This window comes from Oncorhynchus keta, chromosome 35 (genome assembly GCF_023373465.1).
Source record: "Oncorhynchus keta strain PuntledgeMale-10-30-2019 chromosome 35, Oket_V2, whole genome shotgun sequence".
Lineage (NCBI taxonomy): Eukaryota > Metazoa > Chordata > Actinopteri > Salmoniformes > Salmonidae > Oncorhynchus > Oncorhynchus keta.
In genome coordinates this window covers 57,786,523-57,812,998 of record NC_068455.1, presented here as the reverse complement: position 1 = coordinate 57,812,998, position 26,476 = coordinate 57,786,523, and the positions used below count along the sequence as shown (strand labels likewise).

General features: G+C 41.5%; 1 protein-coding gene across 1 annotated transcript; it reads right to left on the bottom strand.

Moving 5' to 3' along the window:
• Positions 1 to 10,198: 10,198 nt before the first annotated feature.
• trmt44 (tRNA methyltransferase 44 homolog) lies at positions 10,199 to 26,476 on the bottom strand. Its single transcript, XM_035753014.2, has 11 exons — positions 26,043 to 26,476; positions 25,778 to 25,895; positions 25,437 to 25,656; positions 25,186 to 25,254; positions 24,966 to 25,073; positions 24,398 to 24,469; positions 21,481 to 21,587; positions 20,805 to 20,988; positions 20,358 to 20,706; positions 12,855 to 12,971; positions 10,199 to 11,588 (listed from the first exon to the last, which is right to left on the bottom strand). Exons 1-11 carry the CDS (start codon positions 26,377 to 26,379, stop codon positions 11,338 to 11,340), a joined length of 1,932 nt encoding a protein of 643 aa, XP_035608907.1. The 5' UTR covers positions 26,380 to 26,476; the 3' UTR covers positions 10,199 to 11,337.

Genomic DNA, 26,476 nt, shown 5'->3' with positions numbered 1-26,476 from the left:
TCACTCTGTCATTTAGGTTAGTCTTGTGGAGTAACTACAATGTTGTTGATCCATCCTCAGTTTTCTCCAATCACAGCCATTCAATTCTGTAGCTGTTTTAAAGTCACCATTGTCCTCATGGTGAAATCCCTGAGCTGTTTCCTTCCTCTCCGACAACTGAGTTAGGAAGGACTCCTGTATCTTTGTAGTGACTGGGTGTATTGATTAACCATCAAAAGTGTAATTAATAACTTCACCATGCTCAAAAGGATATTCAGTGTCTGCTTTTTTTTACCCATCTACCAATAGGCGACATTGAAAAACCTCCCTGGTCTTTGTAATTGAATCTGTGTTTGAAACCTTACAGATAACTGTATGTGTGGTTTACAAAGATGAGGTAGTCATAAAACAATCATGCTGAACACTATTATTGAGTCCATGCAACTTATTATGTGACTTGTTAAGCAAATGTTTACTCCTGAACTTATTTAACTAATTGACTCAAGGAGTTTCAGCTTTTAATTTTTTTACTAATTTGTAAAAATTGCTATAAACTTAATTCCACTTTGACATTATGGGGTATTGTGTGTAGGCCAGTGACATAAAATCTCAATGTAATCCATTTTAAATTCAGGCTGTAAGACAACAAAATGTGGAAAAAGGTAAGGGGTGTGAATACTTTCTGAAGGCACTGTAACTTGTTGCTTGAGAGGCAAGAAAAACAAAACCTGTGACATGCTTTTTGGGAGGGCTTCATTATCTATTCAAAGTGATTTCATAAAAATGTACTTTGTAAGTGATTGAGTAGTTGCAGTTGGGCAACTTTCTCTTTTATAAACGGGCACTTTGCCAATATATTGGGTCCCAATTTCACACAAGGCAGTCATCAGAAGAATGATTCTGCCACAGTCTCGGATGTCATTACTTTTTCAACAGGCCCATGCAGTATTAACTAACCAGTGTTACATAAGTCTAATCAGGGAAGTAAGTGAAGGCTTCTAGAAACCTCCGCCGCACCACCAGCCGATTTCTCGTTCATCTTTAATTAAGCATAAGGTGCAGCGTTGATTCATCTGTACTCGACAAGATCTATTTTCAGCCGTCGTTGCCCACTCTCCGACACTCTCTGGGGAAGGAAGAGGGGAGTCTTTAAAAGAACGAAGGGCTATAAAAAATATCCTGGTAAAATGTGATTGTATTGAACAGCTCTACTTCCATAAAGAATGGACCTGTTTAGTTTTTTGACATGTCGGGCAGGTATTAAAACCAGTTTGTTCCTATCTACTCAGCTATACTACCGTTCAAAAGTTTGGGGTCACTTAGAAATGTCCTTGTTTTTGAAAGAAAAGCACATTTTTTGTCCATTAAAATAACATGAACTTGATCAGAAATACAGTGTAGACATTGTTAATGTTGTAAATGACTATTGTAGCTGGAAATGGTTGATTCTTTATGGAATATCTACATAGGCGTACAGAGGCCAATTATCAGCAACCATCACTCCTGTGTTCCAATGGCACGTTGTGTTAGCTAATCCAAGTTGATAATTTTAAAAGGCTAATTGATCATTAGGAAACCCTTTTGCAATTATGTTAGTACAGCTGAAAACTGTTGTTCTGATTAAAGAAGCAATCAAATCCTTACTGGGTCATACGCACTACCCTTTGTATAGTGCCTTGAGGTCAGAGGCTGAGCAGTTGCCATATCAGGCAGTGATGCAACCATTCAGGATGCTCTCGATGGTGCAGCTGTAGAACCTTTTGAGGATCTGAGGACCCATGCCAATTCTTTTCAGTCTCCTGAGGGGGAATAGGTTTTGTCGTGCCCGCTTCACGACTGTCTTGGTGTGCTTGTACCATGTTAGTTTGTTAGTTATGTGGACACCAAGGAACATGAAGCTCTCAACCTGCTCCACTACAGCCCTGTCAATGAGAATGGGGGCATGCTCAGCCCTCCTTTTCCTGTAGTCCAAAATCATCTCCTTTGTCTTGATCACATTGAGGGAGAGGTTATTGTCCTGGCACCACACGGCCAGGTCTCTGACCTCCTCTCTATAGGCTGTTTCGTCTTTGTCGGTGATCAAGCCTACCACTTTTGTGTCATCGGCAAACTTAATGATAGTGTTGGAGTCTTAATCACATCGGCTGCAGAGTGCGTGATCACACAGTCGTCCGGAACAGCTGGTGCTCTCATGCAAGTTTCAGTTTTATTTGCCTTGAAGTGGAGCATAGAAGTAGTTTAGCTCGTCTGGTAGGCTCATGCCACCGGGCAGCTCTCAGCGGTGCTTCCCTTTGTAGTCTGTAATGGTTTGCAAGCCCTGCCACATCTGACGAGTGTCAGAGCCGGTGTAGTACGATTCGATCTTACCCCCTTAATAAACAAACAGCACGGCTTACAGTAGTGGCTCTCTGTTTTGATGTTACTTTTTGCCCACCCCTGGTCCACATGTTACTGTTTGACTTTTTCATATTTGCTGCCAGACACAACTGCCACGCTGGTCGAAATGAGTAGATCAAGGCGCAGCGTGCGTAAAGTTCCACATAATTTTAATAAACCGAAACTCACTGAACAAAAACAACAAACAGCCAAACGAAACGTGAAGCTACTGTTGTGCACTCAGGCAACTAAATGTAGACAAGATCCCACAACACAAATGAGGAAAATGGCTACCTAAATATGATCCCCAATCAGAGACAACGATAAACAGCTGTCTCTGATTGGGAACCATATCAGGCCAACATAGACATACAAAAACCCCTATACATACAAAAACTAGAGTACCCACCCTAGTCACACCCTGACCTAACCAAAATGTATAGAAAAACAGAGATATCTAAGGTCAGGGCGTGACAACAACATGCCTGACCAGCTTAAACACTGGCTTGTGTCAGTGTATTTGGAGAGGCCTCCTTGATGAAAGGCAAATACACATTTTGTGTTCAAATACAGTGTATTATGATGATTATTTGTGTGCCTGGCTCAACAGATAGGCAGCACTTTCACAAGGTATATGGGTGTGACACTGTCACAATGTTATTTAGATGTTATCAAACAGCAATATTTGGGGGCGATTGTGTAAAAAGAGCTGTCTACGTCTCAGTTTGTTAACCACAGCTGTGATTTGGATGCCATGGAAACGACGCCCCCAGTCTGGCATCTATGGTAACCCCATTCCCCTTCCTGCATCAAAGCTGTGTATGGCAATATAACACCCACTTTATCAGCTAGCGAACCACATTTTCCTAACCCAAATATCATTAAGGTATTAAGGTATTGAATGGCTATGTCAGTTGTCATGTGGAGTGACGCAATGTCATACAGTGTGACACAATATGTGTATACTGTGTGACAGGGTGTGTATATACTATGACATGAAGTGCATACTGTTTTATGTAAGAGGTGTTTGTTAGAGGTGTTTGTTGTGTTCTCTCTGTGGTCAGCTCACTGTATTGTACAGTACAAGTGACTCTTCCTATACTGTTGCCTCTGGCCTGGTAGGATTTGCCTGTGATATGATCTGGGACAAAATGTCAAGGGCCCAGTGAGATAAGAGACAGAAAAACAGTAGCCTACTGCGCCCAGAATGAGGTCATCGTGCCGTCAGTGTTGTGACTGTGAGAGTCCTCAGGTTTGCAGTAACGCTTCGAACACACCGACAGCGTCATGTATTTTGGTACACCACAATTACATTCATTTCCAATTAAACGCTGCATTTGCCTTGCAGCATTGCGTTGCAGAGACAGTTGCAGTGCGTTCGGTGTGGTGCATATGTTGGATTTATCGACTGGCGTCAAACTGTATGCCTTGACGGCTTGACAGAAATGGTAGCAGAAGGTGAATGTTGAACTTTTGTCGCACACATATCCAGATGACGCTGCGTTCTATTTTTCGCAACGACGCTGTCGGGGTGTTCGAAGCGTTAGTGGGAGTGTTTGTACAGCGTTTCTATGAGGGTGAACATGCTGTTCCCATCTTTCCCCAGGTCATCCATTTACAGCCATTTGGCGGGCAGGCAGGCAGCCAGGCAGGCAGAGAGATGGACAAACAGGCAGACACAGACAGACCAAACAGGTAGGTAGTGGAGTGGCAGAGACAGCCTGAGTTTCTTTGGCACTTTTACTCTTAGTCACCTCTTTCCATTACAGCCGTTCCATTAAAAGCCCTGCCAAGGGAATATGTGATGGTCTACCTACTGCTGGAAGGGAACTCCTAGAGGAAGAAAATTAACCGAGCAATATTTTTCACATCTTATAGAGCAGCACCGTCTTCAAAAGCTTTTCTCAACAATAGACAATCATTTTCAAATGTTGTCTCTTCAAGACACGTCCATCCATAGTCTAAACATAAAGCAATTGAATAGGATGAGAGAGACAAAATGTTCCTGGAATAGACGATAAGCAGTTGCCCATATTCTCTGAGGGAATATTTCCATGCTGAATGATTTTTTCATGTAGCAAAGGTTTTCATTTCTGAGTTGAGTTCTCTTTTATAGCACAAAGTGAAAGTGACAAGTAATTAGGGAGTTACATTTGCTTCGATTTTTAGACACAAATCTATTTGGACAAATTAGAACTGCCTCACGCCTCATATCCCTCCTAATAGAGCTGTAAACATGTGTGTCAAAGCACAAAACAAGTGTGATCCCAGTTAGTGTTTTGCACATTGTGGGACTTTCAAAACAAATCAAATCAAACTTTATTTGTCACATGCGCCAAACACAACAGGTGTGGACTTTACCATGAAATGCTTACTTACAATCCCTTAATCAACAATGTTCATGAAAGAGTTAAGAAAATATTTCCCAAATAAACTAAAGTAAAAAATTATAAAAAGTAACACAATAAAATAGCAATAACAAGGCTATATACAGGGTACCGTGTCAATGTGCAGGAGCACAGGTTAGTCAAGGTAATTTGTACATGTAGGTAGGGGTAAAGTGACTATGCATAGATAAACAGCAAGCGGAAGCAATGTAAAAACAAATTAAGGGGGGCTCTTATGGCTTGGGGGTAGAAGCTGTTTGGTCCTAGACTTGGCGCTCTGGTACCACTTGACATGTGGTAGCAGAGAGAACAGACTATGACTTGGGTGACTGGAGTCTTCGACAATTCTTTGGGCTTTCCTTTGACACCGCCTAGTATATAGGTCCTGGATGGCAGGAAGCTTGGCCCCAGTGATGTACTGGGCCGTACGCACTACCCGTACAGCCACGTCAATGTTAATGGGGACCTGTTCGGCCTGCCTTTTCCTGTAGTCCACGATCAGCTCCTTTGTCTTGCTCACATTGAGGGAGAGGTTGTTGTCCTGGCACCACACTGCCAGGTCTAGGCTGTCTCATCGTTGTCGGTAATCAGGGCTACCACTGTTGTGTCGTCAGCAAACTTAATGATGGTGTTGGAGTCGTGTTTGGCCACACAGTCGTGGGTGAACAGGGAGTACAGGAGGGGACTAAGCACGCACCCCTGAGGGGCCCCAGTGTTTAGGATCAGCATGGCAGACATGTTTTTGCCTACCCTTACCACCTGGTGGCGGGTTAGTGTTGGGCAACTGGTGGGATTTTCTCTTTATTTTGTGGTTGTCTGGATCACAATAATTGTTTGTTTAATTTAGCCAGGGAGAAGAAAGTTGGAAATGATGATGTGTGTGGTTGGGGAACTTAATGAAATGACATAGCTTTCTGTTTTTCCTTTAGGGCTAATTGTGTTTTTCAGTCCAGCTCTAACGTTTCCTCATAATGCAACATTCATGCATCTGGTTATTCCTTAGATATCCCTACTTCCTCCTCCTTGATATCCGAGCAGTGTTCCTGGTGCTGGTTTTCATTTGAGCAAACTATCTTGAGGTAGCCTGGGTTCCAGATCTGTTTGTGCTCTTACCAACTCCACTGCTCATTGTCAAGCCAAACATGTTTGTCATGAGAATTAGAGAAAATTAGTTGGCCTGATAGAACAAACAACCCAGGCTAATCTTGAGGTGTAATTACTCACCAACATTAACACATGGAGAAGAAGTGTCTGTACCATACTTTACCAATGACATGAGGCAGTCACACTTGACACTTTCAATTATATACATGGTATATTCTAAACATAACATAGACACTGGAGCCTGAGGCAGAACTTTGTGATAACAATAATTAATGTAACATAACATGGGTTTGAATGGAGGAGTGTCACTCAGCATGACTCCCTCTCTCCCTCTGTGTAGAGGTGGTAATCCCTCGGTTTCCAGCGGCAGGTCGTCAGGTATCCGAGCAGAGGAAAGGGCATGGGGGTAGTGGACAGCTCACACAACGTCATCGCGTGGGAACAGGCGCGATAGAGGTGGGGAGAGGTGCACCAGAGATGACAGCTTTCATCCCTCTTATCGCTGTGTGTCAGAGATGTGTGGAGGAAAAGAAGGGCACCTTAGAAAGTGGAAAGTAGTCCTATGTGAGTCATAGGGTAAAGCGAGTCTGAAATCATAGAGCACCAAGACGGACCCATATTATTACCTTTCCCTGTAATAGGGATTGTTGACCGAGTAGTGCCTGATTGAAAATAGCAACCACATTGTCATCAAAGTTGTCATGAGAGTGGTTCATGTTCAAAATATTTTTCTTTTCTTTTGCGCCTGGTCTTTTTCATACTCTGTTAGACTGTTATATACATTGTCCAATCCTTGGTTGATTTTCCTGGTCTGGTGAGTTCCCAGGAATGTTTCCCGGAGCGGATTTAGTTTTACACTGCTGAGCAGAGTGACAGTGGTTTTAAACACAGACTCCAAGATTGATGGGGCTACACAGACTTCTCCCCGGAGTCGGAGTGAGTCTCATATTGAGTAACCTGTGCACTGAGCCACTGGATCTGGGACACAATTGGCTCTTTTTGGTTAATTGTTCTTGATTGGCTCGTGAAAAGAAACCGCAAGGGCTATCTTGTTGCACACGGTCTTGTGTTAAACCCTTAGAGTCTGAAGGAGAGTGTCTGGTGGTTTTGTCTGACCATGAAGAAATGAGAAAAATCCCATTCAAATGAGATCAGTAAGTTGTCGTCCAGCTGTCTATGGAAATCAAATGGCATTGTAGGCTCAGTGACCATTTACACATAATGCTGATGATTTTGCCTGTTTAGCTTGTTAGGGAATAATTAAACATTTACTGGGAAATTAAAGAAACAGGATTTGATATTATTGCACAATTACTAATTATCCCTTCAGGTTGTACATAGTCTGTGTCAAATTAATAAATAAAAAACATTTGCATATATTTAACATATCGTAGGGCCATGTTCAATTACTTTTCAAATGGATCCTTCATTCCTTCCTCCTTTCCTTCAGGTTTTTGGAAAGGGGCCTAGTAGACTCTGCATACCCTTCACGAAGACCCACAAGAGTCTGTGTTGTGTCTGAACTTCTCTGAAGCTGCTCCTCGATCTCTCGTGCATCTGTACCACACAAAACGGACGTCCGTGTTTATTTCACTCTAATCCCTAATTAACTAATGACTCATTTACAGTTTGTGTTTGTATCTTGTTGCTTTGGATCTGACCCTGGATCTCCATTGTGGAGTTAGCCTATAAGCCAATTGAATTACTCGTGTCACATTCGATGTTTACTAGGTTTTGCTGCTGTAACATGAGATGTGGCTACGCTCGTTAGGGAGTGGTGGAAGAATGATTTCAATCATTATTTTCTCGAGAAGAAAATCTGGAAATTGGAATCAGATAAGTGTTATGGAGGGAATTGATCATTTTATAGTGATGACAAGCCAACTAAAGTCCTGTCAAGCAACAGTAGACTAAATATTTCATTGATCTTCTAACGATTGGATTTGGCTTTTCTCAAACTTTTCTAGGTTTATCTGTATGAGTGACAACACACACGCACAATGAAATCTGCCACTCACGAGCCAAACCCCCAATCATAAAAAAAAATCCCCACAACAACACAGCCGTAAATCTTGGGGCCTTTCTGGTGTGTGATGTTTACCGCTCAGTGAACCGCTCGGTGCCAATGACCTCAGTCTGACCACATGGGTTCGATGTGTGTTCCAACCGCCTGTCCGGCCCAGCCAGGGAGTGAGCTCAGACCTTCTCCAGCTGGAGAGACTTAAGACTTCCTCCTCCACACACAGCACGCACGCACACACACGCACAAATGATATACAGGGAACAGATACTGTACACATGTGTATGACTACGAGAAGACAATTATGTGGGGATGAACAGTGAATCAGTGCATGGAGTTGGGTGAACTTTGAACTTGTCGCTGCATTGAGGAAAAGTTTTGTCTTAAATACCACATGATTGACTATGAACCCTTTTAAAAGACACTGCAGACAAGACCCTTTTCTTGCCTTTGGAGAAAACTTAGTAAACTGAAACCAAAGTTGAACTTTGTTTCTTGCTTGCTACCCACCAAATCAAAGAAATCAAACCCAGCGCAGTGGTTAAGAGCGCTGTACTGCAGCGCCCGCTGTGCCATCAGAGACTCTGGGTTTGCGCCCAGGCTCTGTCGTAACCGGCCGCGACCGGGAGGTCCGTGGAGCGACACACAATTGGCCTAGCGTCGTACGGGTTAGGGAGGGCTTGGCCGTTAGGGAGGGCTTGGCCGGTAGGGATGCCCTTGTCTCATCGCGCACCAGCGACTCCTGTGGCGGGCCGGGTGCAGTGCGCGCTAACCAAGGTTGCCAGGTGCACGGTGTTTCCTCCGACACATTGGTGCGTCTGGCTTCCGGGTTGGATGCGCGCTGTGTTAAGAAGCAGTGCAGCTTGTTTGGGTTGTGTTTTTACCTTTATTTAACTAGGCAAGTCAGTTAAGAACAAACTCTTATTTTCAATGGTGGCCTAGGAATAGTGGGTTAACTGCCTTGTTCAGGGGCAGAACGACAGATTTTGACCTTGTTAGCTCGGGGATTCGAGCTTGCAACCTTTCGGTTACTAGTCCAATGCTCTAAACACTAGGCTACTTGCTGCCCCATGCGTGTGTCACTTCCTGGATAATTTCACGCTCATTGCCAGGTGAAATGTGGGGCAGCGGGTCGATTGGCTGTTTGGATCTTAGCAGAAACGCAGGCAGGGCTCTTAAAGGATTGATTTCTTCCAGGTGCATGGAGGAAATGAGGAAGGGAGGGATGGATAGAGGAAGAGACACTATGGCTTAGTAGCTTGCTCAGGTCATTAAAGCACACTCGTCTGTGTAGGACTGTAAACAGTCATCGGTCTTGAGTGCTATAAGCTTTCACACATCCACCCCCAGGTCCAATACAATGTCTGTCATGTCTATTGGATTTAGACCACAAAGCGTAATTCAGCGTAACTCCCTCCCTCTGGCTTTCCAGGAAGTTAATTCTCCTGAGGGCTCCTTCACCTACAGGGAGAATGTCAGAGTCAAAGCTTTTACTGTCGATAGTTTCTCCATCTTCCCATGCTTAGCTAGAGTGCATCTTTATCAAAAAACACAGCCATTGGCATTCAGTATTGTTCACGTCGGTCCATGCGGCTCCAGCAAAACTGACCTTAGATCAGGCCCATTAGGGACACACCCTTCCTATTCTTAAACTGAATCGTATATCTTCATTACTATTCAGACACAGCCAGAGGCCTCAGGAGGGTCGGGGAACAGTCGGCCTGCTAACATAGAACAAACCTCAGAATGTTATGGATTCATCACCTTCAGACCAGGACAGGTGAATAGGACAAAGCTCAGTTCTGTATGCTATCGATACTATGGCAGGGGAAATTACACAGGGTGAGGGTGGGGCTCACAGATATTGATATACTAACGTGTCCTCCCATAGGACGATTTTGGAAAGTCAAGTAGTTCTAAAGCCTCTTCACGCTCGCTGTCAGCTAGCAGCGCTGATGCATAATCTCTCACACCCAAAAACAACTTGTCATGGCAAACTGTTTTTTAAGCAAATAATACCTGAGGGATTGTGCTTCATTGTGACGCAGCCATAGGTACGAGGCGGTAGCCGAACCAAGGATTGCTAAAGTTAAAAAAAGAGACTGGCCCTCTGGCTGACAAAAAATAAACAAATGTGTAGTGTTTTAGGACATAACTGACATACAGGTAGATGTCTATGGAGAGAGTGCACTGACAGCCCCCCCCACCCCCGAGACTCCTCTGCAGTAGACCCAGCTCCTGACCCTATGGTGGTCTCTGGGCGGCCCTCCTGGGATATAAACATTTGTAAGTCGCTCTGGATAAGAGCGTCTGCTAAATGACTTAAATGTAAATGTAAATGTACTGCCTCTGTGACCTTTCAGCCACGGGGTCACGGTCCCAGGTGGTAAAGGAACACAGGAGGGAAAACAGGGACACAGAGGGCAACACACGGGACACCCCATGAACACTACGCAACAAATAATTCATGGCCCTGACATTTACAGTTTTAAGCCAATATGGCCTTCCTTGTGCTCCGTTTTGGACCTTAAAGCACCTCTGTGTATGTAGTTGAGTAATGAAGGTGTGGTAGTAAGAACAATAGGACAGTATTGTTTATATTTGCGATGTTATATTTGAGATCTGCAAACCAAATAGCAGAGTAGCTCCACTACTAAAAACTAAAATGTACTTATCTAACCAGACTTAGGTCTCAAAATTCCGATATGCGGAATTAGTTACAAGCGCAAGTATGTATGTACAGTGGGGTCTGAAATTATTGACACCTGCTGATAATGATGAGCAATAATGACTGTGGAAAATAAATAATTAAAATACTGAGCTGTATTTTATCCCCCAAAAATGGGAAATTATATTATTTTATTCTAATAGAATTGCTCAGATAAAAAAGGTAAGGGTCAAAATTGAAACCCCTAAAGATTCTTATCAATAAAGTGGTCAAAGGTTTAGTATTTGGTCCCATATTCAATTCTTATTTACAATAAAAGTGACTCCAAAATGACACAATGCATTATTTAACATTCATTTCAAAAGGCCACAAAATAATCTGAAACACAACCAAAACTAACTGTAAACGCATCCAACACGTTTGTAGAGTAACAAGCTTGATGTAGTCATTGCGTGCTAGGATTATGGGACCAAATACTCAACTTTTGACTACTTTATTTATAAGAATCTTTAGAGATGTCAAACATTTCAACCCCTACCTTTTGAGAAAATAAATATTACTGTTAAACAAAATCTCTTTCCTCAATTTTTTCACTTACAATATAGCTGGGTATTTCAATTATCCTTATCAAAGGGTGTCAATCATTTTGGACCGCACTGTATGTATGTATGACTGACAGTCACAGCTATTCTTGTAGCATCATATCACAGCATCAACTCCACATCTAAAAAATAAAAAATACAAAAAAAAATTGTACAATTGAAATAAAACATTGCAATAATGGTCCAAACTGAATTGAGTGTTCAGTTGGAGCACTTCATTTTCTTGAGTGGTCTGGTGGAAGGTCGGAGATCGTCTGGGCCATGAGCGAAGGCACACTCCTCGGCCTGCAGTGGGCATCCGTGAGGGTGGTGGACGTGGAACCAGCAGGCCCGGGTCTTCAGGGCACCAGAGATTAGGTGCTTCCGCTTAGAATCAACCCTGGTACCCTGCAGCCCTCTAGGCCTCTGGGCCTGTACCCGCCAGTCCCGGATATGGACCATACCACCTTCCACTGAGGGAAAGAAGAGTGGAGGAGAGGGGGGAATTTAGTAAAAACCTTTTTTCTTGCATTGACTAGGTATTTTCCAGGCCTGTTGTAAATCAGGTTAAAGAAGCAAGCCTTAACTTAAGGAAGTCGAGAATTTAAGCAGCTTTTCGCAGCTTTTTGTAAAAAATTGCGCAACATTTCAGCGCCCTGCTATTCATGCCAGGAATATAGTATATGCATATGATTATTATGTGTGGATAGAAAACACTCAGACGTTTCTAAAACTGGTTAAATCACGGCTGTGACTATAACAGAACGTGTGTTTCATCGAAAAGTGCATGAAAATATGATCACTGAAAATGGAAAAAAATATCCATCCGCGACTTCAAGGAATTGTTCAAAGTGAACCGAATTAAAGTAGGCCGAGGTTGCAGTGCCTACAGCTTCCACACGTTGTCTAGAGTCTTGTCATTTGATTCGCAATTGATTCTTGGTCTAACCGGTTCAAGGGAACCAATTCCCTCCCGTCTCCGACCGGATGTTTTGGTCGAGCTTTCTTCAGACATGTTTTCGACACGGACAGCTAAAGAATTTACATCACCTCCTGATGAATTTTATCGCTTATTAACGTGTACTAATACCTAAAGTTGCATTACAAAAGTATTTCGAAGTGTTTTGTGAAAGTTTATCGTCGACTTTTTGAATTTTAAAAAACGACGTTACGTTATGAAACGCTGTTTTTTCCCGTTTATCACACAGTATTCTTAGATCGATATCTAGGCTATATATGGACCGATTTAATCGAAAAAATACCCTAAATGATGTTTATGGGACATCTAGGAGTGCCAAGAAAGAAGCTCGTCAAAGGTAATGAATGTTTTATATTTTATTTCAGCGTTTTTGGTTTGCGCCGGCTAACGCAAAATCTGTCGTGTTAGGTGACGTTGCAGTATTTTGAGGGTGCATGGTATCAGATAATAGCTTCTCATGCTTTCGCCGAAAAGCATTTTACAAATCTGACTTGGTGGATAGATTCACAACGAGTGTAGCTTTAATTCAGTATATTGTATGTCCATTTTAATGAAAGTTAGAGTTTTATCAAAAACGATATGTGGCGCACTTGAAATTTCCGCTGATATATGTTCCCAACACGGGACCACTGCCCTAACAAGTTAACCCTTTAGGCCCTGGTCCAAACATAGTGCACTATATAGGGAATAGGTGCCGTCGCTCTGGGGCTCAATCTTCTTTAACAGGAGTGTGTGGATACGGGGTTTGTGCTGCACGTACCTCTGAAGACCTGGTGGTTGTTCTTGAGCAGGGTCTGCAGACCGCCACATTCTTTCTTCAGGACCTGCAGAGTCTCCTGCTCCAACAACTCAGCCACCTCTCTCACGGACAGCCTGCCTGGAGAGGAGAGAGCCAAGAGTGCAATTTGGAATGAAAAAGGAGAAGAGGGTGGTTAAGGGTTCAATAATGGAGGACTAGGACAAAGGGATGAGAAAGCCATAGGATATGATGGGGTTGTGATGAACATGACATTGGCGTTGTAGGAAAAGGACTTGGGTGGGTAGGAGTTACTTTTGGAATGAAACCAAGGCTTAGTCCCAAATGGCACCCTATTCTCTTTATTGTGCACTGCTTTTTTAGCAGTGCACTACAAAGGGAATAGGGTCCCATTTGGAAAGCAGACAGAGACAACAAGGGAGTTGTGATAAATTAGAACCTCAAAAAATAACTTATTCTCTCTGACAGTTCGTCTAAGGTGTCAGACCATCAGAGCTGTGAAGTCAATTAAATTCATAATAACAGAGGACATTTTTGCCAGCACAGTTCCCAGCGGCCATTTTAAAATAAATCCTGAGACATTGTTGTCTGTTATTTCCTACCACCACCATTTCCCCACTGAGGGAGATATTAAAACGAACCCATTCCCCATGGGTCTTAGATAATGCATATACATGGCCAAAAAGTCTAGGTGTTTCCACAATATTTGTAATCCGAGATATAAATTCACATCTGAGTTTGCAGCAGAGCAGCTAGCCAATCTTTTAAGTTCCATTTCATGGACATGAAGGTATTTCTGTCTTTGCTTTCCCCTTCTCCATGGATAATTCAATCTATGTTGACCTTTGGTTGATATAAATGACAATCTTCTCTCTTTGGCATATGGGAGGGCAATTCTACCTTTGGTTCCCTTCCCTCATGCTCCTTGTTATTTTATTTTATTATATCATATATATTATATCAGAACGAGTTGTCATGGCACCCATTGTAATTTGTCTGCTGTGGTAAAGCATTACTAACAAATCAGCGCAATACTTGTCAATCAATCAAGACCCCTCCACTCTTGATTATCAACTTCAAAACTGTTCTGTTGGTTTTGTATACAAAGACATTATACATAAACTACTTCGATTACATAGAGATGATTGTTTTAGTACTGTACCACATTACGTAACAATTCAAGACACTCAAGTTTTGTTTGCAGCCGGTCACAGTAGCTAGGAATAGTATGCCAACGTATGTGTGAACAGAGGGCAGCAAAAGAGCAGTCAGAGCACAGACGCCAGGGGGCCCAGGGCCTTAATATAAGATTAATATTACGTTTACAGCTGCCCTTAAGAGACTAGAGCCTACAATGCTAATAGAGATTAATGGGATAAGTGGGGCTATTGACAATGTGGATTCAGTTTGGACCTGGACTGGCCTCCCAAACTGTTATTAATGGATTGTCCATAGATAGTGTGTTTGTGTAATGCTGTGGGCTTTAAAAAGTACACTCAGCAAGGTGACATCGTATTACTGAGTGTATTAAATGGCTCCTAGCTAGATGCTCAGCTAACATTGATTGTGGGTTAGCAAGTATTTATTTAGTGCTATTGTATAAGTGGAGAGAGAAATGCTCTCAAACCATTGAGGAATTGTTTTTACCCTGCATTTAATCCTGTATGCTAAAATAGTGAATACTTAAAGTGGAACTCACAGCGTTTTAGTAACATGAAATCTTAGCAAAATCTTTTCAAATACACCCTCTGGAGGAATTAAACCTTTTTTTCTTTCTTTTTTAAAAACATTTTCTGACAAGCGAGCCTTTAAATATGGTCATTTTCACGTTTTAAATTCATAGAATATTTGGGCATTTGTAAAAAGAATTCTACAGCGATATAGAGTGGGAAACCGACCGTGCGTTTGGCCAATTAATATAACCTTTAAAAAAAACATCTTCCTCGTCCAGGACCGGAGTCTACGCAGCCTGGTGCACCATAGTCAATCAGAGCTACACACTGGCCTGCCATCATTCACTTTGAACTGAACTGTGTGTTTACAGGCGGTAGCACCAGCGTGACTTTAGATCATTAAAACACATTCGCCAAAGGCCATGAAATACACCTGAGTGAATTTGAAAAAACATGGCCCTTTATAATGTCCACTTGTGTACATAGGATGATATATTTAGGCAATAAGGCTCGAGTGGGTGTGATATATGGCCAATATAACACGTCTAAGAGCTGTTCTTATTCATGGCGCAACGCGGAGTGGTTGGATACAGCCCTCAGCACTGGTATATTGGTAATATACCACAAACACCCAAGGTGCCTTATTGCTATTATAAACTGGTTAGCAAAATAATTAGAGCAGTAAAAATACATGTTTTGTCATACATGTGGTATATGGTCTGTTATAAACTGGGTGGTTTGAGCCCTGAATGCTAATTGGCTGAAAGCCGTGGTATATCAGACCGTATACCATGGGTATGACAAAACACTTATTTTCACTGCTCTAATTACGTTGGTAACCAGTTTATAATAGCAGTAAGGCACCTCGGGGGTTTGTGATATATGGCCAATATACCAAGGCTAAGGGTTGTATTTAGGCACTCCCCGTTGAGCTGTGCATAAGAACAGCCCTTAGTCGTGTTATGTTGGCCAGATATATACCACACCCCCTCGGCCAAAAGAGATAAATAACATTTGTCCAGCCTTTGCTTGCAGATGTGCATTATATGTTGAAGTTGAATTCACCGATGCGAGCACAATCAGGCTATAATTAGTAGATGACTCAACTGTTGACTTGTTTATATTCGCTTGTGTCCTATTCGGCCCACGGGCCTTATGTTTGACACATGTGCGCTAACCTATTAGCCACGTTACGACTGACTTGTGATCATTGCCCTTTCTAGTCAGATTGTTTTGACATTTCCAGACTTTTTTTTCTCTCTAAAGGGTTGGATCAGCTTAATATTGTGGAAAGAATATTGGTTCCATCAATGTAATTGTCTGCATCATTTCCAATCCCCCATATATTTTCGGGGTAAATATATATATGTATCCATACACGCATGGATATTGACATATATACATACACATACCTATATAGACATACATGCTTTTTAAAAGAATATAACTTTATTATTATTCCCTGCAAACCCTTCCACCGATCCCCCAATTGGAGTAAACTAATAAACACTTCAGCTTTTACCTTCAATTTATACATCTTATACACATTTTAAAGACAGTCTATTTTACAATAGTTATTTTTTGTTTGTTTTTAGTCCTTCCTCTATTTCTGAAGTCCATCCAGTTGGAATTCTATTTGTAACTGCTATTTCACAAAAGATCTGAACCTATATACATTTTACAGACCCCGTATGTTTTACATGGTTTAACTTGCTATTAGTCCCACCCTTCAGCTGCATTCAACCTCTCACATCTATCTCTCAACATCATCCATTTTGGATTTCTATTTGCCATATATTTTTCAACTGTGCTGTGATGCTTCACAAATGAATTGAACCTTTCTACTCTCATAGCTTCTACAGATTGTAAATTCAAAATTCAAAATTTCGCTAAAATAATTATTATATTATTATTTGATTGACTATGGCTTTTCAAATCACCCAGTATTGCTATCTGCAGCATTAGTTCTAGGCAAATGTTGCAATTCTTCAGCCATTCCTGGACCTGTGACCAACAACGAGCTACATATGGACAATGCCAAAATAAATGATCTAATGACTCTGCCTCCTCACAGTATAATCTGCAGACCTGGGAAGATTGTATCCCCCATATATATAACATTCAATTAGTAGCAAGAATTTTGTATAGTAATTTAAATTGAAAAATGTGAAGTTTTGCATCCGGCGTTGTTTTGCGTATCAATTCATAAACCATGTGTCATGGAATGGGTACATCGAAAATCTCTTCCCAACAGCTGTCAGTTTTTTGGTCCTTAAATGAAATTGGTATATGTTTTTATTTATCACACTTTTTTTTAACCATTTATGTTCTTTAATACAGGGCCAACATACAAGTTCCTTACTTTATTCTCCCTTCTACTTGCCTCTTCCATTTTTGTGGTAATGCTGCAATTAATTGGTTGTAATTTTGGGTAGAGCAGACATTTTCGTATGTCTGTGTTAGCTGCATGTGTGACATAACTCCATCAGTCCTATTTATGATATCATTCACAAAAATTATACTTTTTTTTTTTTTTTATTCTTCGAAAAATAGTTTTTTTTAATCAATTAGTATATTTGAATTTAACCACAATATTTGTTGTATTATATGTTCTGTCTTTTCAGGTGGATTAAACTGAAATTGCAACCAACTTTCTAAGGCTTGTTTTAAAAAATTAAGATATTTTGGAGATGATTTCCTTTTCAAACAACCGAAAGTGAGCAGGTGTAATCTGAATAAAGGGTAAAGGTCCCTTCTTGAACATAGGATGAGACGTTCTTACCAATTTACTAGAGAACCAGTTTGGATTTAAGTATAACTTTTGTATGACTGATGCCTTTAGTGAGAGGTCTAATGCTTTAATATTTAATAATGTCAGCCCACCGAATTCATATTCGATATATAAATAGGCCCTTTTAATTTTATCTGGCTTGCCGTTCCAAATAAGATGGAATATTTTATATCATTTAAAAATCAGGTCACCAGGTGTAGGCAAAACCATAAGCAAATAGGTAAACTGTGATATGACTAAAGAGTTAATCAGGGTGATTTTTCCACAAATAGACAGGTATTTTCCTTTCCATGGTAGCAAGATCTTATCTATTTTTGCTAACTTTCTATAAAAATGTATTGGAGTGAGATCATTTCTTTCTTTTGGGATTTGTATACCGAGTATGTCCACATCTCCATCAGACCATTTTATTGGTAAAATTAGCATTTTACCAATAGAGAATAGCAAAAGTATCTAGATCCTCTATGAGGCTGTGGAGAGACTCTAATTGTGGTTTTATAAGATCAGCGTACAATGTCACCTTAGTTTTTAAGCCATGGATTTATAATCCCTTAATATTATTGTTTGATCTAATCTTAACAGCTAACATTTCGATAGCAATAATAAATAGATATGCCGATAGTGGACAACCTTGTTTTACTCCTCTAGAGAGTTTAAAACTTTGAGATGTAGCCATTATTTACTATTTTACACCTAGGGTCACTATACATAACTTTAACCCATTTATAAAAGATTCCCCAAAATTGAAATATTCTAGGCATTTATAAACTCCAGTCGTACTTTATCAAAAGCCTTTTCAAAATCAGCTATGAAAACCAGGGCTGGTGTCCCCAATATTTCATAGTATTCTATTGTTTCCGGTACTTGTCTTATATTATCTCCAATGTATCGTCCATGTAAAAAACCTGTCTGATTAGGATGAATAATATCTGACAATACTTTTTAAATTCTATGCGCCAAGCATTTTGCTAGGATTTTTGCATCACAACACTGAAGTGTAAGAGGTCTCCAATTTTTTTAATGGACTGGATCTTTATATATACCACTTGGGTCCTGTTTCAGTAATAATGATATCAGACCTTCTTGTTGCGTGTCTGATAATCTACCATTTATATAGGAGTAGTTAAAACATGCTAATAATGGTCCTTTGAGTATATCAAAAAAAGTTTTGTATACTTCCACTAGTATGCCATCCAGCCCTGGAGTTTTCCCATCCTTAAAGGCCCCAATTGCATCAAGCAGTTCCTCCTCTGTAATTTGGCCTTCACATGAGTCCTTCTGTACAGATATTAATTTTACAATATTATTAGGGGAAAAATCCATACAATTAGTTTCAGTTAGTGGAGATGGAGGAGCCTGAAATGAAAACATATTCTTAAAGTACTTTACTTCCTCTTTCAAAATATAATTTGTTGAATCATGCGTGACTCCATCATTTGTAACACGTTTTAATACATTTTGTTTGGTAGCATTTGTATATTGAAGATTGAAAAAGAATTGGGTGCATTTTCCCCCATATTCCATCCAGTTCACTTTATTTTTATAATCTATTACACTGGATCTTTCTTGAATAAGTTCCTCCATTTATTTTAGTTTTTCCTCTAACTTATTCTGTGCCTCTATGGTACCATGTTTATTGCTGTCTAACTGTACTGTTAGTCCTTCAATTTCCTTTGTTAATATGGACTCTTGATCTAAATTGCTTTTGTTTTATTGATGAGTACTGAATTGCATGGCCTCTAAAGGCACACTTAAAAGTGTCCCATACAATAAGGGGATCTGCTGTACCTATGTTATGTCTGAAAAAGTCCATAATAAATTCTTCTGTCCTAGATCTAAACAATTTATCATCTCATTTTCAGCCTTAGTTAGTCTTCCATTTTTGTTCAGAATATTGAGTCATGGAAACTGAAACAGCGCATCCCAAATGGGTGGAGCCAGCAAACAACGTACCAGGCCAGCTGGGATTTACAACCTGATAGCAATAGTTTTTGGACTACCAAGAAATGTATTGGTGAATTATATAAATCATGCATTGAACTGCATACATCGATTATGTCAACAATGTCTTATTGTCTGTCATGGAATTTTGAGTCAAATGGTTTTGAAGCATAAACTGGGAATATGATATTTGTTACTGATAATATGATCGTCTGTTTGTTTAATATTTGCAAAGTAGTTAAAACGCTGTCAGTTCCACTTTAATAGTAGCACTTTGCTTTGCCATCTAAAATGGCACATTGAAACTCGGGAGCTAGCCACTGTCCATGCAAGCTGCCCCGGCTTAACCCTCGCTAATCCTCCCTCTTTTCAGAGCAGCGCCATAAAGTAACTGGTAGAAATACCTCAACACAAATACAGACTCATGCATAAAAGATGGGCCAGAGTGCATTATTCATCCAGTCATCTCCAACCTGGATTACAGGCTCTGTCTCTTCCCCTCTTTTTTCTCTCCCTCCCTTTTTCTCTCTGACTAGACTTCTTCTTCTTATCTCATCCATCGTACAGGGGGAGGGGGGAGTGCAGGGGAGTGGGTGTGTGTGTGTGTGTGTGTGTGTGTGTGTGTGAAGGGGAAAGTCCGGAAAAGGTTGATAAAAGAGAGATGGGGGCAGTGTGTGAATGTGGTGCCGAATGGCGGAGGATGAAACGCTGACAGGGTTCAAAGCAGGGTTGTGCTGCGCCACCAGGGGCTTTCCTATTGGTGCTGAGAGGGATTGATAGACAGGAAGAGGTAGAGATACAGAAAGAGGTGGGGTGGGTTAAGGGCATGATGGGCCACCAACATTGAGTTCCTGCACACACCCGATCATCCTGAATTCCACTGAATCAACAATACACCATGTAGTACACAATCCAATACACGCCATAATAGTAATAAATCCAAGATCAGATATGTACTTCATGTTCTGTTTTCCTAAACCTGTTATGACCTCAATTAGAGCTCATGTAAATGCAGACTGAGTGAGACTTTATTGTATTTTGAGGGAGAGATTACCTTGTGATTTGATTGACAGTTTAGCTATTAAAGGCCCATTCTCTTACCTCCCGTGTTCCAGGTGCCGGGGACATCCCCACCTTCGTCCTTGGTCAACCCCAGCAGAGAGGTGGCCACACGTAAGACTATACCATCTACAAAGTCCCGGGGAAGGGCGGCACAGTTCCGCACTGTCTCGATCCTCTCTCGGGGCTGGAATCCAGCTCCCCAGTTGGTGCCGTGGATCCTGTCAGTCTCTGAGTGGTCGTGGTGGTGCTCGGCTTCATCCTCGGCATTTGACTCTCGAACTGTGACCCCGGGGCAGGGCTGACGACCCTGTATATACTTGTCTCTCCCCTCCTCTGCCTGCGGCTCATCCGACAGCTGGTAGCTCCTCGACTTTCCTACCAGACACACCTGTAAAGCAAGGGGTTAGATTAAAACAACATGAGTGGTTTGCATGAACATATTAGCGTGTACTGTGTGTTCAAGTGTCATTGTTAGCATTAGCATACCCGCTTTGTGGAGGGGATTCTCAAGCAGTCCTCCTCTGTGTTGAACCCACAGGCTGTGCTGACCTCAGAGATGAAGTCAATGTATTCCTTATACTGGGACTTCTTACAGTGTCTCCGCTGGTACTTCCCATAGAAGTCAAAGAAGCAGCACGGGAGGACAAAATACCGGCAGGAGAAGGATGACCTAAAGTGGGAGGAAAGTGACCGAAATTACACATCAAAACCACGTGGTTTGGTCACAGTTATCAATGTACTTTATAATTGTCTATTCATCCAGGTGACTTTAAATGAGATATGATGGAACCTCTTTTTTTAAGAGAGCCCTAACCACAGATAGCAGGCAGCATAGAGGTGAGAAAATACCACAAGTACAACGGATGTAAGTACAACTGACTCAAAGTGGGGTGAGAAAAATGTGAGATTAAGGCAGGAGATGAGGACAATTTCAAATCGATGGAGGTTGTTGGAGCGTTCAAACCAGAACAGGAGAGTCGATGCAAAGTTAGAGCCAAGCTCAACATCCCCACCAGGTGGCTGCTGCATCAGACACGACACTTCACACACCAACACACCTCCATTCCCCCTTCCCAACTCATGAAAAAAACATTATTTCAAACTCAAGAGATCAGTTGCCACTTGAGGCGGCTAAGCCAAATTGTTTCTGCTGATGACTTGCCTGGCCGCTATAACGGGGATCCACGGTGTGAGCTCGTCCGAGTGGTTTCCAATCAGCCAGTCTGTGCCCGGGAATAAGAAGCCATCACCGGGAGTGATTGCCGTTTCCTGGAATAGAAAAAAAAGGCCCCCAACCAAAAGCACAACAGGCTTCTTTAGATCAGAGAGAAGTACCGCCGACAGTAATTCGATTTTTTTTCATTAATCATTTTTGAATTACAAATGGCTTATGACACCCCCAGCCGCTTTCTGTCACGAAATAACAACTCTGTTACCAACTTTTAATATTGAAGGAGAATAATGTTTATCTCAGCTCATTTAGTGTCTGAGTGGATATGAAGAAGGGTGGTCTGAAATACAAAGTCAGATGAGATTACAAATTCAAAAAAATACTTTTCAAAGCAACATTTTGTGCCTCTTGCCATGTATGGACTAGAGAAATAACTGGTTTTATACTTTTAAATAACAACAATAAAAAGCAAATAAGGGATTTCAGGCAAAAACTTTATACACCCCATCATATCCCATCACCGACAATAAGGATACCAGAAAGAACCCCGAGCCGTTAGCTAAAAGTACATTGAGTCCCTATGGGAACAACTACCTCGCCTAGCTACTTCCTGCCTGGTCTACACACAGTGAATAATAGATGCAAGGGAACATTCAGCAGCGTGTCTTCTGATGAAACATTGAAGCCGGGCGGCAATGGGAAAGTACAGCACAGCAGAGCGTGTCTAACAACGTGTGGGATTCCCCGCAACACCATGTGCAATTCCATGTGTATCTATTGTGGTTTAGACTATATGTGATTGTCATATGACTTCATTTGAAAAGGTGAACGAAATAGTTCATATAATACCTACATATCTTGTGAATTAATCTGGTATTCATAAATATTTCAAATACTGCGGTAGTTTTGTTTGCTTTCAAAAAATGGGAACACAAAATATCCACAAAGCCCTCAAAATTAAGTTCATTGAGGCTGCTATGAACCCTTTCCACTAAGAGTCCCTGTAAATGGGTTGAAAATAGTAGATTGTCATTGATTGGAATGCAGTGGATGTACATTAAGTGCAATAAGTATTCAGACCCTTTACTCAGAACTTTGTTGAAGAACCTTTGGCAGCGATTACAGCATTGAGTCTTCTAGGGTATGACGCTACAAGCTTGGCACACCTGTACTTGGGGAGTTTATCCCATTCATCTCTGCAGATCCTCTCAAGCTCTGTCAAGTTGGATGGGGAGCGTCGCTGCACAGCTATTTGCAGGTCTTTCCAGATATGTTCGAACGGGATCAAGTCCAGGCTCTGGCTGGGCCACTCAAGGAAATTCAGAGACTTGTCCCGAAGCCACTCCTGCATTGTCTTGGCCGTGTGCTTAGGGTCGTTGTCCTATTGGAAGGCGAACCTTCGCCCCAGTCTGAGGTCCTGAGCGCTCTGGAGCAGGTTTACACCAAGGATCTCTATGCACTTTGCTCTGTTCATCTTTGCATCGATCCCAGTCCCTGCCGCTGAAAAACATCCCTACAGCATGATGCTGCCACAACCATGAGAGATGGTTGTCCTTCTGGAAGGTTCTCATATCTCCACAAAGGAACTCTAGAGCTCTGTCAAGAGTGACAATTGGGTTCTTTGTCACCTCCCTGGCCAAGGCCCTTCTCCCCCGATTGTTCAGTCTGGCTGGGCGGCCTGCTCTATGATGAGTCTTGGTGGTTCTAAACTTCTTCCATTTAAGAATTATGGAGACCACTGTGTTCTTGCTGTAGATATTTTTTAGTACCCTTCACAGATCTGTGCCTCGACACAATCCTGTCTCGGAGCTCTACGGACAATTCCTTTGACCTCATGGCTTGGTTTTTGCTCTGACATGCACTGTCAACTGTGGGACCTTATATAGACAGGTGTGTTCCTTTCCAAAAGTCAAAGGGCTTGCGTACTTTCTGAAGGCACTGTATCTACCTCTACCACTCAAGTATCCCTGCACATTGTAAATATGGTATTGGAACTGACCCTGTATATAGCTTCTTACTTTCTTGTGTTCGTCTTATTTCTTATTTTTATTTCTCCTGTGTTTTTGTTCTAACTTATATAATTTTTGTGCTACATTGACATTGATTGCTGCATTGTTGGGTTTGGAGCTTGCAAGAAAGGCATTTCACTGTACTTGTGCACATGACATTAAAACTTGAAACAAGGATGACATGCATTATTCCCTGGGTTGTCCTGAACAGAATGAGCCTGTTTGTCATATTATGAAGAAAATTTGCCGCAGAGCACGGACTTGAATGGACTCATGACTCACCAAAATTACAATATGTTTGCCTGAAGTACCTTTTGAAACCCAAACATTGTAAGTTTGTATTTTATAACTTAGCTAGCCATGTTGGCAAAAGAATAAGCGTTCAAACAATGCCCATCTGACCCATATTGAGATTTATAATGGAACGTTTTTGGATTACGTAAAACAACAACAGTAATTGTGTGATGGTGGGGACGCAAGGCTGTGTTCCAAACAAAAAACTACATGTGTGCTTGCCTCAGTTCCATAATGGCAAAGCTAGGAGAGCAAAATAAATGACCTTATAGTTGAAAGCTCTTTCCTTGAGTCACAAAAGGTCATTGAAACGAATTAGGAACTGTGCACAGTTTGGAGGTGTGTGGTCACTTAGAGACACCTGTTAGACCGCTCAGTCAAACCCTTGTAATCGTTTTTTCTTGCAACTAAAATGTTTAAGAATATTCTTATTATGTTACTGAATGTATCCAGAGTATTGTCCAGTGTAATGTTTGAATTCAGTCTTGTGTCAGGTGAACTGTTGTTCTTGTGCAGTATATACACACCACTAAGTCAAGTAGTTGATCTAGGCTGAAAAAAAACCCCACTATCCTAAAACAGAGTTCCACATAGCCCATTCTCACCTCTAGATGTGTTTGGGGGCCGTACATATCCCAGATCTTCCTTTTCCTCACATCGATGCCCTTTCCAGGGTGCTGAAACACAAGTAGGCATGACGGTCAGTCCTTAATCACTTCATCAAATGAACATTGGGTATAGTGACACACTTTCCACCTACCCTGTGTGTAATTTCAATTACGGATATCCAGCGTTTTGATTGGACGTTAAATCACATCACTGATTAAATGGAACATTGGCCTGGAATTGGCACAGATTAAGTCTGCGTCCCAAATGGGACCCTATTCCATATATGGTGCACTATGGGCCCTGTTCAAAAGTAGTGCACTATATAGGGAATAAAGTGCTACTTGGGACGCAGACTAAAGCTTTTTACGACTCGCCGGCTACCCTGTCATTGATTAAGCATCCAGTGGACATTTGTAAATTAAAGGAGATCTGCTAGAGAGGTCAGTTTTCCACATGGAGTATTTCAGCCCGTAATCCTGGTGTTACTATTCAGTACCAGGGCATATCAGGTTATATTATATAACTGTGTTCTGGCCAACCTAGTGAAGTGTTTATCACACATACCCCTTCGTTGCTTAGAATGTGAACCAGGAGACCATTTCCACAACCAAGATCCACAAAAGACTGTTTGACGGTCAGACCCTTCACCGCTCGTTCCTCACCCCATAGGACCTGTGCATTAATAGACAATGGTGTTATTGTCATTAGAGTTGCCATTTTACTCATATTAGCATTCCGTCAAATACATTGTTGTAGTTACTGTCCATGTACAGAAGAGACCTACCAAAAGATAGGTAGCGATGGCAACATCTTCAAAGACAAACTTCTCTGGATCCGTCACTTCAGGCCATACCTATGCAAAGACAAATATATTAATGCATTCAGGACTGTTGTGACAAATCTATACTCTAAAAGACCTTGACCATGAACTATTAACCATACCTTGACCATATTAACCATACACTGGCCATGCATTGACCATATTAACCATACACTGGCCATGCATTGACCATATTAATCATACATTGACCATACCTTGACCATCTCCTTGTACTTGTCTTTCAGCTGTTGGTACATGATGCTGTACTTCTCTACTGGCAGGAGAGACAGGGTGCTCTTGAACTCACTGGTCTTACTCTCCGTGGCCCAGCGCACCAGTTTGGGCAGGAGCTCCCCACTGAGCCAGGGCAGTTTGGGGTAGGCCACCCCGTCACTGAACCAGTCATCAGGCCGCATGAGATGTAACTCTAGTGTCCTGGAGATTAGATTTACAGAGCAAATCAGTGCAGACACTATCCAATGCATCCAAGCATTACTGAATCAATGGAAGGATGGGTGAAGAAGCAGACACTGAGGTTAAACATGGAAACACTCACCATTCATCACCCTTCTCAGCCAGGAGATGTATCTGATAGATGTTGTTCTTCCGTAAAGAGGCAGTCCCTTCCTCACTCTCTTCAACTGGTAAGAAGCTTACTCTTTGAGTGTTAAAGTCTGAAAATGTTGAGTAAAAAATAACACACAGGACACTTTCACACATGAGACTGTATTCAAATCCCTGTGTTGCGTACATGTTGTAAAGTCAGCCAGAACTCAATGATAAGCAGCTTAAACATCAGCTGAATGTAATTTAACGCTTACCTTTGAGTATAATATCTTTATGTACAGTTGTGCCATAACAGTTTACTTTAGGAATGAATGTCCTCACACAAAAAGACCACAGTCTCTCCTGGTCATGTTCGAGTTCAACGCCACTATTCAAGAAAGTAAGAATATCCTTGGACTCTGAAGTATCACTTCCATGAGTTAGCAGAATGTTTCTAAGTTCTTCACAGCCAACATTCTTACTCTGTGTCTCTTTGACTCCACAAAGACGTTTGTTCACAACGTGTGGTTTCTTTATCCAAACATCAATGGCAGACCAAAATCCTCCGGTATTAGATTTTTCTGTCAATTTTATCGCAAAGAGTTTCGGCATAGTTTAGAAAAGGGTGACTTGCATGACACAACAGCATAACAAAATGCAAACGTGTGTTTATCAAAATTACTTCCGGGAACTTTTACGTTCAATGGAT

Coding starts and splice junctions, on each gene's coding strand:
- trmt44 (XM_035753014.2), bottom strand. CDS start 26,379: ATGCCGAAACTCTTTGCGATAAAATTGACAGAAAAATCTAATACCGGA. Junction 25,074..25,185: donor CCATCGCTACCTATCTTTTG/GTAGGTCTCTTC, acceptor ATTAATGCACAG/GTCCTATGGGGTGAGGAACG. Junction 12,972..20,357: donor CGGCACCTGGAACACGGGAG/GTAAGAGAATGG, acceptor TCTCCTCTCCAG/GCAGGCTGTCCGTGAGAGAG.